We start from the raw sequence: 13,594 nt of genomic DNA, 5'->3' as shown, positions 1-13,594 counted from the left end.
GATGCTTTCCACTCGCAGACAGGAAGCAACATGGCAAACCATGCTCCTCCCTAGCACGAAAGCATGAAAACCAGTTGCAATGCACCTCCTGAATGTAAGATAGCCAGTATAAAGCTAAATGAGAGTTGATCTCTGCTGATCACAATGCACTGTACTTACATCTCCAGATTATTAAAACATTGTATATAATATATAAACATAGCATTTATATTAAATTATTGGTTCCCTTCAGTACATTTCCTGGTAGTTTGTTTGCTCTAATTTTAAATTTGCAACTACCCTTCTGTAAGAGGAAAATAAAGCCAACCACATCCATGGATTTTCTGTCCATACCTTATCACTAGAATGCTCCAAAAATCCATTACTCAGACATCACTGTTACTAGGAACTAATTGGTACGACAGAGCCAGTCAGCAGATGCTCAAATAAGTGGTTTCCTTTCCCCTCGCCAAATAACATTACATGATTTTGAAAGTTCTACAGTTATTGTTTTTCAGAATCTTTGGAAACAGCTATTGAAAAAAAAAACCTTTAAAACTAGGTAACACCTGCTCACGTCCTTATGGTTCAGGTCCATTGCTCCAACGAGTATAACCCGCAGAATACTGGATATTTAGTTTTTGACAAGTTAGCCCAAAGCTAGTTTTTAAGCTGAGTGTCCCATGTCCTTTGCTATTTGGGCATTCAACACATAAAAATGTATGTCCACTTAGTTGGTTGCAACAATATTTAAAGTTCACTTTTAACGTTATGTGCCTTGTACTAAGTTATTAAAATTCCTCTTTACAGATCTGAGAGCTGATCCCACCCCATTGAAGTCAATGGAGATATGCAGATTTATACTAGCTGAGGACCTGGCCCAATATTGCTTAGCACTTACACCGTACCTTGCTTTTTCAAAACACTTTGCAAACATTAATTAACCTACATGATTGTTTTATTAATCATGTACAATCCTTTCTCCCAAGTCAGCCCAAGATCCCAGCAGTTTAATTCTGCTTTTAATCCTGGTGGGAATCTCCTTGTCTTGCCCTTCTCGCCAACGGGGCAAATGTCAGCATTGTGGAGATCTGCAAGTTAGAGTTGAATGTCAGAAACAAAGAGATCCTGTAACTAGCATCTTGAACTTTAGACCTTTGAAGCATAATAGTCTGCCAACCACACACTCTGTTAGAATTTGGAAAATGTCAGTAAAGCACAAATTGGGATTCTGGGCAATGGAAAGTGGTGAAGTAGTCTGTCCAAGAAGTGACAAACACAGTCTCCAGGGCAAAGGACGCCAGCCACATGCAGTCACTGCTAGCTGCTTCACAGAGAGATGCTGGCATTAGCTATAAGCAGAAGTCACAACAGGACGAGCAATTTGAAAGGACAGCCAAAAAAATGGTAGAGGAGTTCTGGTTGAAAAAGTGACTGGAGGCTACCGCAAGGACAGTCACAGTTAGTGATAAACCTATTACAGCATGATCTGACTTCGTCAACTAGATTATACAGGATACATGAGCAAAGGCCAATGCATTAAAACTGCTGAATGGTCATTTACTTTTTGCAAAGAGCACAACTGTTCATCTGTGCAGGCTGTAAGTGACCAAACACTTGCATTTTAAAAAAAGGGAGAGTAAATCCAACATATTCAAATGGTCTCTTTATTTTATGAACAGGTAGGAGCCATCCAGCCCCAAATATCTGCCCCTATTGATTTAACTGGAGCCCTCTATGGCAGCTCCAGCAGGGTTTCAGGTGACTTCAGGATTCAAACAAACAATGGCACACCCCTCCATTTGTAGGTCCTAATGAAAGCCTTTCAGACCCGTAGACTTTAAGGCCAGAAGGGACTATCATGATTATCTAGTCTGACCTCTTGCACATCGCAAGCCACACAGCTTCACCCATGTACTCCTGTAATACACCCATAATGTCTGGCTGAGTTACTGAAGTCCTCAAATCTTGGTTTAAAAACTTCATGTTACAGAGACTCCACCATTTACTCTCATTCAAACCCGCAAGTGACCCGTGCCACATATTGCAGAGGAAGGCGAAAACCCCCAAGGTCTCTGCCAATCTGACTTGAGGTGAAATTCCTTCCTGATCCCCAATGTAGCTCTCAGTTAGACCCCAACCCTTTGGAAAAGTTAACTCACACCATATTCCCCATTCTGCAGGGAATGCTACACAAACAGGACCAGGAATCCCAAACAGTCCAAGATCAGTGTCCCACTCACCATGCTGTTGAGCTTTGGCTCCTGCAGGCAGGGTTCTCATAGGAAAGGCAAATTCCTCCCTGGGAGCCAAGACCACACCCATGACCTAATCCTGCCTTTTTAAAAAGCCTACTTTCTTAATCAGACCCAGTTGTCATCTCCTCCCTCCATACCTAGGCAGTTAGATATTCCCTTCGGGGTATGGCAGGTACTTTTCCTCTTTTCCCAAGAATCTTATTAACCCTTTTTTCCTGCTTTCTGGCAAGTGGGATAATTAAACCCTATCACCTACCCCGGAAATGTGTTCCAGGAGCTTACAGAGTCTTCCACTTATTCCTGTAAGATCCGAGTTACCCAGGAAAGAATTTTCTGTAGTTTCTGGCTGATGAATCTTGCCCATATGCTCAGGGTTTAGCTGATCGCCATATTTGGGGTCGGGAAGGAATTTTCCTCCAGGGCAGATTGGAAGAGGCCCTGGAGGTTTTTCGCCTTCCTCTGTAGCATGGGGCACGGGTCACTTGCTGGAGGATTCTCTGCTCCTTGAAGTCTTTAAACTACGATTTGAGGACTTCAATAGCACAGATATAGGTGTGAGGTTTTTTTTTGTAGGAGTGGTGGGTGAAATTCTGTGGCCTGCATTGTGCAGGAGGTCAGACTAGATGATCATAATGGTCCCTTCTGACCTAAATAACTATGAATCTATCTCTTGGATAGGCAACTGGTCGTTTTATATGTGTGACCACTGGAGGGCAGTGGACCTACAATAATTCACACAGCCCAGTACTGTCCTAAAATGTCACTGATGCAGTAACGCAGCTTTTTCAATTTTAACCATCTTTCTTGAGCATTCTAGTCTTTCATTTTACGTGTAATATTTTGCTCATTCATTTAAGGAGAGAGATTCTTGTTTTTCTTCAGCATTACAACCCTGTATAAAAGCCAGTAGGAGACTACCTTATTGATTAAATGGTGTTTTTCCTATGGCCAATGAACTAATTAAGCACTCCTTAGTGTCAAATGCAATCAGAATAAAGGTCTGAAATTTTGTTATTTACAAAACAAGTGACCTGATTCCTGAGGTTTCAATCAAATAAAACGAAGGATCAAATTGACCAGTAATTCAGTAATGAAGAAAGCTCTGTATTGACTTTTGCATTACATTCTTTTGCCTATGCTCCATGTTTGTTCTTGGACATCTCATCATCAGATCACAACCTTCAGGATTTAACCGAAGGAGCCTGGTGACATCTGAAAGTGAGTAGGCAAGACCGATATTTAAAAGTGTCTCAGAACCAATTCACAGCAGTGATTAGACTATCAGACACAAAACAGGGTAGGCAACGCTCCCCTCAAAGAGCCTCCATGGGGTTTAAATTGAAAATGAGCCACATTCATGGTTATTAAAATATCATTATTGGCATTAAGGCAGGCCAAAAATCGCTGTGCAGAAGCATGACCACTTCAAGCTAGAGAAGGTGTATACAAGCTAGGGGCAGATCATGGGGCTGTGCAATAACAACACATGCTTTACCCTTTATCACTCCTAAAACCTGCCCTGGAATGTTTTCCACAGCTCAACATGTAAAGAGTCTTTGGACTGTAAACTCAACAGTCCTGGGGGAGACAGGATTGAGGCACAACACTTGCTCACTACAGGTGCCATTATAGATATAGCTGTAGAGGGTTGTATGTATCCTGAAGCCAGTATTTGGCCTTTAGTTCATAATCATGAACTTTTAAGGAGGCAGGAAACCCAAGTGTCCATTGACTGCATTACAATACCAACGATCTTTGCATTCAATACAGATGAGCTAGCTAACAAATATTTTCTCCCTTCTGTTAGGCACAACATGATTTTCTTCAGCATCACTTCTTGCTAGGCCTTTCCGCGCTCCTAAAACAAACACATTAATTATGGAAAATCAAATAGTCGTACCCATTTCTGAGTCCTCCTGTGTCTTTGATACAGTATACAAGACATTAATGTGGCATAGGTTTGTTCTATACCCCTGCTTATTTTTTTGGATCCCATTTCAAATGATCAGTGCCATGGTTACAAATGACAGCTTTAAGTAGTCACCAGTAACAGGAATTCTTTTAGGTGCTGAACTCAATTATAGTCAGAAATCAATGCAAAAATTCCTGTGTCCCTAACACCCATGAAGGTGCAATGGCATTAGGAATGGAGCTCTCAGAGCAAAATATCACCATGTTAAGGAGATCAGTATACATTTTATGTCTCAACAGTTCTTGATATGTCATCAGCATGGTAGAGAGTACACAAATGAGTGCTGGGCACGTGGAAGAGGAAGCATGTAGGCCCCAATCATGCAAACTGATCCACAAGGGCAGATCTCAGCCACGATGCAGAAACTAGAATGACTTCAGTGGGAATCTCTGCACGCATATGAGTCAGACCAGATTGCAGGATCAGGACCAGCCCAGTTTTACATGACATACATCTTATGCCCTTGATGCTCCTCTTACTCTAGTCTAAGCGATAATTAACTGCATTCAAGCCAATGAAATTAAACCACCGTAAATTGAGTGTGAGAGCAGAATTAGGTCCTTTATCTACAGGACTATAAGAGACCAGTTTATGGACACCTAAGTAGATCATTAAATTAAAATGACATATATAAGGAGTTTATCTTGAACCAGTTATTCCACAGTGCACTAGAAGACTAACCAGCTCCTGAGCACTGCTCATTGTTAGTAACTATCCAAGTTATAAAGCAATCAAAGGGATAATCATACTAAGACTTGCAATGTTGTGGGTCCAAAAGAACGGTAATCTTGATACCCATATTGAAATCCACAGTCAACTGCGTTTCACTCAGTTGTATGAATAAATAAATGCCTGGCATGTCATCCAAAGGACATGTCACATTTCATTTGGGTCTTCTGCTAAAACGCCTACCATGAGATAGATTCCCATCTGACAGTCTGCCCTGAGTAAGAACAACTAGTGTCAGAGTCACAGTTCAGCCCCTTTCCTCTCTTGCTTCATGGGGGAAGAAAAGTGCCAGCCCTTTTCCTGGTACAGCTTATTTCCCCCTCTGTGCCAGCTCAGATGCACTGGCTGGCATGTTAAGGGAGGGAAATCCAAGGCTCCATACATTCTCTTCCCATCTGAGTGGAAGGAGACTGATGGCAGCTGCAGGCAGGAGAAGAAGAGGGTTCTTTATGTCCTTTACTCTCCTGTACAAGCATACAGCAAGGGCCATAATCTTGCCCTGTGTGGTTAATGCATCCATTCTTACACACAGGAGAGTCTCATAGGAAAAGCTACACGTGCAAAAGTGCAAAACATTAAAGGGTCTATATATTGTTTAATTATGAATTGCAGAATGTATTAATGCTCATTTTAGACATTTCAAATATGTTTGATTTTGTTTTCCTTTCTAGAGAACTAACACATCAGAGGTGAATCAACTAAGACCACTGATATATATTATAGCTGTTTTGAACTGGTGGGTCAGTTTTTATAGGGGCCTTCACTGAACTTCTAAAATTAGGCAAACCAATTTCTGCACACATGTTCTTCACTCCCGTATTTCTACATATTCATTTTTTCATGCTTACACATTTTTGCCCATCCAAAATTCAGGCATGAAAAAGTGTTGGCACACATTTAAAAACTGCTTTTGAAAATTTGATCTTTTGGTTAATAGGAGCATTGTGTCACAATGTAAACTTAAAATCATTTAAAACCCTTCACACTGAACTTTTTATTATAGTGTACCACCTCAACACATGTAGCACTTTAGGAAAATCCATAAACTACTGGTTCAAATGGGACACAATTCCAAGAGCAGAATTAGAAAATAGATGGGAAGTGAGAAGAGGCTGCCAAAATATATGGCTTTAAATATTTGGAATTAGAACCTGTTTAGCTGAAGGGGATTTTTCAACAAAATTAGAAATGTATTTTAAGATGTTTTTATACAAGAACTCTTTAAAACTCTTCAAAAGAAGAAAAAAAGAATGAAGAACAAAACCATGCTCTACCTGACGGGGAGTCCTTTCAGATTTGCTCCTGCACCACTCCCAATCTGTGAGTTCTGGTTTACGGCTCTCCTCATGAGACAGCCTTCTTTCCTGCGCTTCAAAAAATGTTGATTTGTCAAAGTTTCTGACCTCCTCTCTTTTAAAGGCTCCTAGTTTGTCAGAAAGAAGACGGTCCATGCTTTTGTCCTTGGCAAGTTCTTGTTTAGTCTCCGTACTTTTGCCCTTGCTGAAATCTTTAAACATGGAGCTATCCTCGATGGGTATGGTGCTGAACTCAATTTTGGCAGATTTAAGGATTTTGCTGCTATCTTTCTGAGATTCTTGTGTGTTTTCACAGTCATAGTTCATCAGGTTATGATAGGATATAGAGTTATCATCACCATCATCATCATCATCATGGTGGTGGTTTTCATGGGATATCTTGTAGATTCCATAACCTTGTTGGAATGACAGATTGAATTCAAAACCCCTCCTTTTTGCTAAACAGAAAGAGAAAAGCTCTAGTTAAAACATAAAAAAGTTACATAAAAGAAACACCGTTAGAAAATGTATTTTAAAAAATGCCTAATTTTATCTGTAAATTTAAAACTAAAATACAAGTTGATTACTTTTAACAACAGACTTTTTGGTATCCAAAATGTATGAATTATTATGGAAAATTAAATACTAACCATAGCATTATAGACATTCTGGTAATTAGCTTATTTATTCCTTTGTCAAAGCATGGTAGAATTTCTATGTTCTGAAGGTGGTTCTTTGCCAGAAAATAGGAATAGTTTCACCCATCATTTTTTAAAGAACAGGATTTGCAAAGCCTTATAAAAGTTATGCTAGAAGTAAATAACCAAATTATGGTTCATTTCGCAGTATATCTCAGTTTCAGCTAATGAGAAATTCCCCAAACCCCAAAAAGATAACATAGCATGCTTTCAGAAAAATACACTTAGAATAATAGAAATATAGGACTGGAAGGGACCTCTTTAGGTTATCTAGTCTGGTCCCCCACACTGAGGCAGTACTAAGTATTATCTAGACAATCCCTGACAGGTGTTTGTCTAACCTGTTCTTAAAAACCTCCAGTGATTCCACAGCCTCCCTATGTTCTACTTCTGAGAATCAATCAGAACTGTACTTCAGTGCCAAGAGGCAAATAAGAAAAATACATTTTTACATTAGAAAACAATCATGTAGGTAAACTAATTCCATAATCAGTTTACCTTCATACAGAGACAATATATACATTCCACATATAAAATTATATTCTAACATCAGGACTCTGACTAATTATTTTAGTTGATATAGTAGTTCAGGAATTAAGGTAAGAGTGCTCTACCTCCACATATCCCCTTAATTACTTCTCTCCTCTACCATAAATTCCCTCCATTTCTTCACCCTGCATTCCCATTTTCATAGTACTAGATACAGTAATTAAAAGGTATGTCTCTTATCAAATCATGAAAGCATTTTCCTCACAAATCTACCTAAAAACATTTTAAGACACAAAGTACAGAGAACCATTTATAAAATAGTGTCTTTATTCAGCATATAGAGTCTATTTCTCAAAAGATAGTATTAAGTGTGAAATCACAAACTCAACCATTATTCAGTTAAAAATCCAGAATAGCCTTTAGCTCGAACATCCTAAAAACAAAGCATTTCTATTTACTAGGGCTGTCGATTAATCACAGTTAACTCACAATTAATTCAGAAAAATTAATTGCGATTAAAAAAATTGTGATTAATCACAGTTTTAATTGCACTGTTAAACAATAGCATACCAATTGAAATGTATTAAATATTTTTGATGTTTTTCTACATTTTCATATATATTGTATTCTGTGTTGTAATTGAAATCAAAGTGTATATTATTTTTTATTACAAATATTTGCACTGTAAAAATGATCAACAAAAGAAATAGTATTTTTCAATTCACCTCATATAAGTACTGTAGTGCAATCTCTGTCGTGAAAATGCAACTTACAAATGCAGATTTTTTTGTTACATAACTGAACTCAAACCAAAACAATGTAAAACTTCAGAGCTTACAAGTCCACTCAGTCCTACTTCTTGTTCAGCCAATCGCTAAGACAAACAAGTTTGTTTACATTTACAGGCAATAATGCTGCCCTCTTTTTATTTACAATGTCACCAGAAAGTGAGAACAGGCATTTACATGGTACTTTTATAGCCGGCATTGCAAAGTATTTATGTGCCAGATATGCTAAACATTTGTATGCCCCTTCATGCTTTGGCCACCATTTCAGGGGCATGCTTCCATGCTGATGACGCTTGTTAAAAAAATGTGTTAATTAAATTTGTGACTGAACTCCCTGGGGGAGAACTGTATGCCCCAGCTCTGTTTTACCCACATTCTGCCATATATTTCATGTTATAGCAGTCTCGGATGATGACCCAGCACATGTTGTTCATTTTAAGAACACAAAGAAGGTACCCATGGGAGATTTAGGTTTAAGAATCTGAAGTGTCTTCCAAAATCTGAGAGGGATGAGGTGTGGAACTTGCTTTCAGAAGTCTTAAAAGAGCAACACTCTGATGCGGAAACTACACAACCCAAACCACCACCACCAAAAAAAAATCAGCCTTCTGCTGTTGGCATCTGATTCAGATAATGAAAATGAACTTGCGCACTGCTTTGGTTTATTATCAAGCAGAACCCGTCATCAGCATGAACACATGTCCCTTGGAATGGTGGTTGAAGCATGAAGGGACATATGAATCTTTAGTGCATCTGGCATGTAAATATCTTGTGACGCCGGCTACAACAGTGCCAAGCGAGTGCCTGTTCTCACTTCCAGGTGACATTGTAAACAAGAAGCGGGCAGCATTATCTCCTGCAAATGTAAATAAACTTGTTTGTCTGAGCGATTGGCTGAACAAGAAGCAGGACTGAGTGGACTTGTAGGCTCTAATGTTTTACATTGTTTTATTTTTGAGTGCAGTTATTTATTGTACATAAGTCTACATTTGTAAATTCAACTTTCATGATAAAGAGATTGCACTACAGTACTTGTATTAGGTGAACTGAAAAATACTATTTCTTTCGTTTTTTTACAGTGCAAATACTTGTAATCAAAAATAAATATAAAGTGAGCACTGTACACTTTGTATTCTGTGTTGTAATTGAAATCAATATATTTGAAAACATAGAAAACATTCAAAAATATTTAAATCAATGATATTCTATTATTAACAGTGCGATTAATCACGATTAATTTTTTTAATTGCTTGACAGCCCTACTATTTACATTATTATATAATTGTTTTTTTACCACCATCATAAGTTTACCTCTGTAAGTATTAGATTAGATTCAGAGCAAAGCTGTATCTGGAACTAATAGTTTTCTTGACAAACTGCAGTCCCTCTCCTTGGGATACTGGTTAAAAGTTCATGGTCTGGATTTGAAAGAAGAATCCAATTCAGAGAGAACAAATGACTTGAACCAAAAGGTGCTTTTCTGAAGATCATGAACCTTGTTCTCCTCTCATTTACTCCCATGAGAATCAGGAGTAAACCCACTCAAGTCAATGGAGTTACACCGGTATAAACAGGAAACAAGAATTTAATCCAAAACCAGTTGATGTCAATGAGAATTTTTCTACCGATTTCAATTTTCTGTGGATCAGGCCCTTATAGCGAGAAGATAATCAGGCGCTACATCTGCAAGTAGCTCTCACTGCTGAATGGCTAATACAGAAAACTATTATTACATCTGAAAGTAATTGCAACACATTGCTGTGGCTTTGAGGTCCTGTCAACATCAAAAGCCTCTCAGTGGCTGCATGATGGATGTGTGAGCAGTAGGATCCGAAGGGCCTTTTCTCTCATTGACAAAATTCCTGTAATTCCGGGGCATGAAGTCACTCAGAATTCAGAGGTGTTTTTGCCTGTTTTTAAAATGTGTTTAACACAGTCAATGTATTTTCTTAATGCATGTCATATTTTGGCAGATGGGTTTTTCTAGGGGTGGGGAGGAGGCTAGGGGAAGAGTCAGAGTTTGAACTCATAGTTTCCATTAGAAGGTTTGACAATGACTCGCTGTGTGGTTTTGGGCAAGTCACTTAACTTCTCTGTGCCTGAATTTCCCTGCCTGTAAAATGGCATAATAATGCTCTCTAGCCATCTTATAGGTATGTTGTTAGGCATATTTGATTAATGTCCATGAAAACCTTTCAGATCCTCAGATGAAATATGCTACAGGAGTGCAGAGTATTGTTACTGTTGCAGACAACTTTCTATGCAATCTACTATAAAATTTACTCTAACAGTCCGTTGCCATATGGAACATCACTTAAACCAATATCCCATCCTTCAACCTCCCACACTTACTTTTCCTTTCTTCTGAAGAAATGGCATATCCATTCCTCCTGCAGTTAATGATGCAGCCACAGGGCAGGTGGATCCAGCGTTCTGACAAAACAAACACAGGGGTGACCGTGGCAGCTAGTAAAGTCAGCAGAAAACTGAATGTCTCAAAGGAAAGGCTTTGAAAACCAACTATGTGCTGGACAGCCATCTGTATCTGAAAGGCAGAACATTAAGAAATTAAATCACTTCAGTCACATACTGTATTTCCAGGAATAACAAAAACATCACATTGTTAATGTGACAAAAATAGAGGTCACAGATTTTCATTGATTTCCTGCTAGGCTTTGTGACTTTGACAGATGCTAGAAGACAAATGTCCTCATACAGTCCCTCTCCCTCTCTCTCTATTTCTCAGAATGCCTTATGCTGCAAATGAAATGATAAATATTGATGCCTGAGGTCTGCCAAAGAAGCAGCTCAGATTCCAAGCAATTCTTAGGGATGACTGAGCCAATCCAGTGAGGCGCTGAGCATCCTCCACTCCCAAAGTCAATGGGGTTTGAGGGCACTCAGTGCCAGGCAGGATTGGGCTTCACATGCATGATAATTCTCATTCTTTATGGAAAGGAGCTGAGAGGCTGACTCCATACACATCCATAGGACAAGGATGACACTGAACAATTCCCAACATGTTCACATGCCCAGCAAAGGACTCACTTATAAGTATCCTTTGTTATATTTATCCTTTCCATACATTGCATCAAAATGTTGTAATGCTTCAATAATTACAAAGATACAAACATTCTTCATCACTTCTCAGACAAGCTTCAGTTTCTTACCCAGAGATGACTGGCAAAGGGCGTGACTCAGAACTGTGAGGATGGAGGAAAAACAATCTGCCTTAGTAAAACTCACAGATCTCAGAGAGTCAACCTAATGCCTGCCAGACTGCTTGAAACACAAAACCTGATTCACCCCTACCATTAGCCTAGCTCTGTGCTGGGTTCAGTGGCGTTACACTGATGTAAAACTGGAAAAACAATGATGAATCTGGCTTTTCATTTTTGAAATACACTGATTTTGTATGAATGTATCAATCCTGATGAAAGCCAGACAAACACAGCTCTAGTTGAAATGACTTCTATGGATGTGATTTATGCTGTTCATAATTGCTGGATGACTGTTTCAATTAATATCACACAAACTCTCTCCCTGTGTAAATAAATCATTACAAATATGCAAAGAAGTCTGACTTTTTACCATTGTTGGAAGCCAGAGAATGACTTTTGTCAACGCAAGAATCAGCGAGAATCGTTTCTGAGCAAACTCCACAGTGTAGCTCCTGCTCTGCACACTGTTTGTGCAATGGGAGTCCAGCCCACAGTGCTCAGCTGGGCTTTGCCTGAATACTATCTCCGAGCTGGGGCAGGCATTTCGGAAATGCTTCAGGGTTTTATCCACGGGGTCCTCCAGAGAAAGGGAGGTGCTACAGACTGGGGGCGTCCCAGGGGTGAAATAGCCTCGGGTGATTTCCTGGTAATTGACATAAAGACGCTGTTGCTCATCTGAGCACAACAGTTGGTAAGTTAGAGGGACAGAAAGCACGGTGAGAAGGCAGAAGCACAGCGAGTAGACAATGAATAAAAACAGGACATAGGAACTGGTGCAATCTGTGAGGCAACCCCAAGAGGTGGGGACATAGGCGCCCCAACCACAGAGAGGCAAAATGCACACCAGCAAGCTGACAGTCCAGATAGTGAGAATGGCCCATATCATGCTCACTGGCTGTTTGGAGGTCCACTGACTCCACATCACAGTTTTGTTGATCGTGTAGAAGTTGTAAGAAACTATAAGAGTACCTTTCAGATTGCTAGAAATGCCCTGAAATAAATAAAGCAGCGCTGATGTGGTACACAGAGGCTGGGGGAGCGCCTCGCTTGACCACTGCATGAGCATAAAGATAGTCACTGGCACCACACTTATCAAATCATCCACAGACAAGGAAGTCACAATCATTGAAAGTGTGGTTTTGTTTTGAATTTTCAGTAAGGACACTAGTGAATAAATGCTGCCCAGCAGGGTAGTGAGCGTAATTATAAACATCAAGCAAAAAAGAAAGATATTCAAAGTTCTTTGTCCATTGGTTATATCCATAATGCCATGATTTTCAGTAAAGAGGCTTGTCCCATTCAGTGGGAAATGACTAGGTGTTACCGACATGGTTGTTAGGGATTTTATTTTGCCTTCTCACCGACTCCGCAAGTTTTCGTCAGCTGAATCGGAACTGCTCCACATCACAAGTTTCTTCTTTGTTTTCATAGACTCTCCTTTTTGACACTTGATCAGGATACATTCAGGAGTGTGTGTCCTCTACATCCAGGATAACTCACACCCAAAAAGCAGGCTCCATCAAATCAAAGGAAACATTAACACATGTACCAAAGAGCGCACGATGCTGACAAAAAAGCAATTCCTCCTTAAAACAGACTTTGGGGGTTGAGCTGGTTCTTTATAATCCTTCCAAGTGCAAGAGGATGATTAAATTGGGTTCTTGCGGAAATAAAATACCATTCACTTTTGACAGATAGCAGACAATGTGCCTTACTCGAGAGTTCAGTTGAAATGAAGGCAGAATGTCAGGTATGCTCAAGCCCACTGGTTCAGGGAGAAACATAGTAGAGAATGAGAGGCTCTTTGATTCAGCCTGCGCTGTTCAGAGCTGCAGGAGGGAGGAGTCAGATCCAAGCAGGATAGCAGAAAGGGGGGAAATTAGTATCTTTCCAGGCAGAGCTGCCTCTTAGCTAGATCAGAAACACAAAACAGAGTCCTTGCTAAGCCCCACCTCCAATGCTGACACTAAAATCCAATGCAAATACTCAGACCTGATGTCAGCCATAAATGTCATCCCTGAAAGCCCAGGGCTGCTCCACAGCTGTGCATCACAAGCTGGAGAGCTGCTTTTATTCTTACTATGTTTTCTGTAGTCTGAGCACAGAGAGGGGGAAAGCTGCAAAAGCCTTTTATAAAAGATGAAACTGACAGTGTATCCTGTTCT

The 13,594-nt window shown here is 39.7% G+C and overlaps 1 protein-coding gene across 1 annotated transcript in view; it reads right to left on the bottom strand.

The window, feature by feature from the left end:
* Positions 1–13,365, bottom strand: part of GPR149 (G protein-coupled receptor 149) — a 37,058-nt gene extending 23,693 nt beyond the window's left edge. The window contains exons 1-3 of the mRNA XM_007057434.3: positions 11,800–13,365; positions 10,561–10,753; positions 6,213–6,691 (exon numbers count right to left, since the gene is read on the bottom strand). Coding sequence (XP_007057496.2) covers positions 6,213–6,691; positions 10,561–10,753; positions 11,800–12,759 — 1,632 coding nt within the window. The 5' untranslated portion in view covers positions 12,760–13,365. The remainder of the gene's footprint in view (positions 1–6,212; positions 6,692–10,560; positions 10,754–11,799) is intronic.
* Positions 13,366–13,594: the final 229 nt, after the last annotated feature.

Source organism: Chelonia mydas, chromosome 9, assembly GCF_015237465.2.
Source record: "Chelonia mydas isolate rCheMyd1 chromosome 9, rCheMyd1.pri.v2, whole genome shotgun sequence".
Taxonomy (NCBI): Eukaryota; Metazoa; Chordata; order Testudines; family Cheloniidae; genus Chelonia; species Chelonia mydas.
The sequence above is the reverse complement of the archived record's forward strand: the minus strand, read 5'-3'. Positions and strand labels throughout refer to the sequence as shown.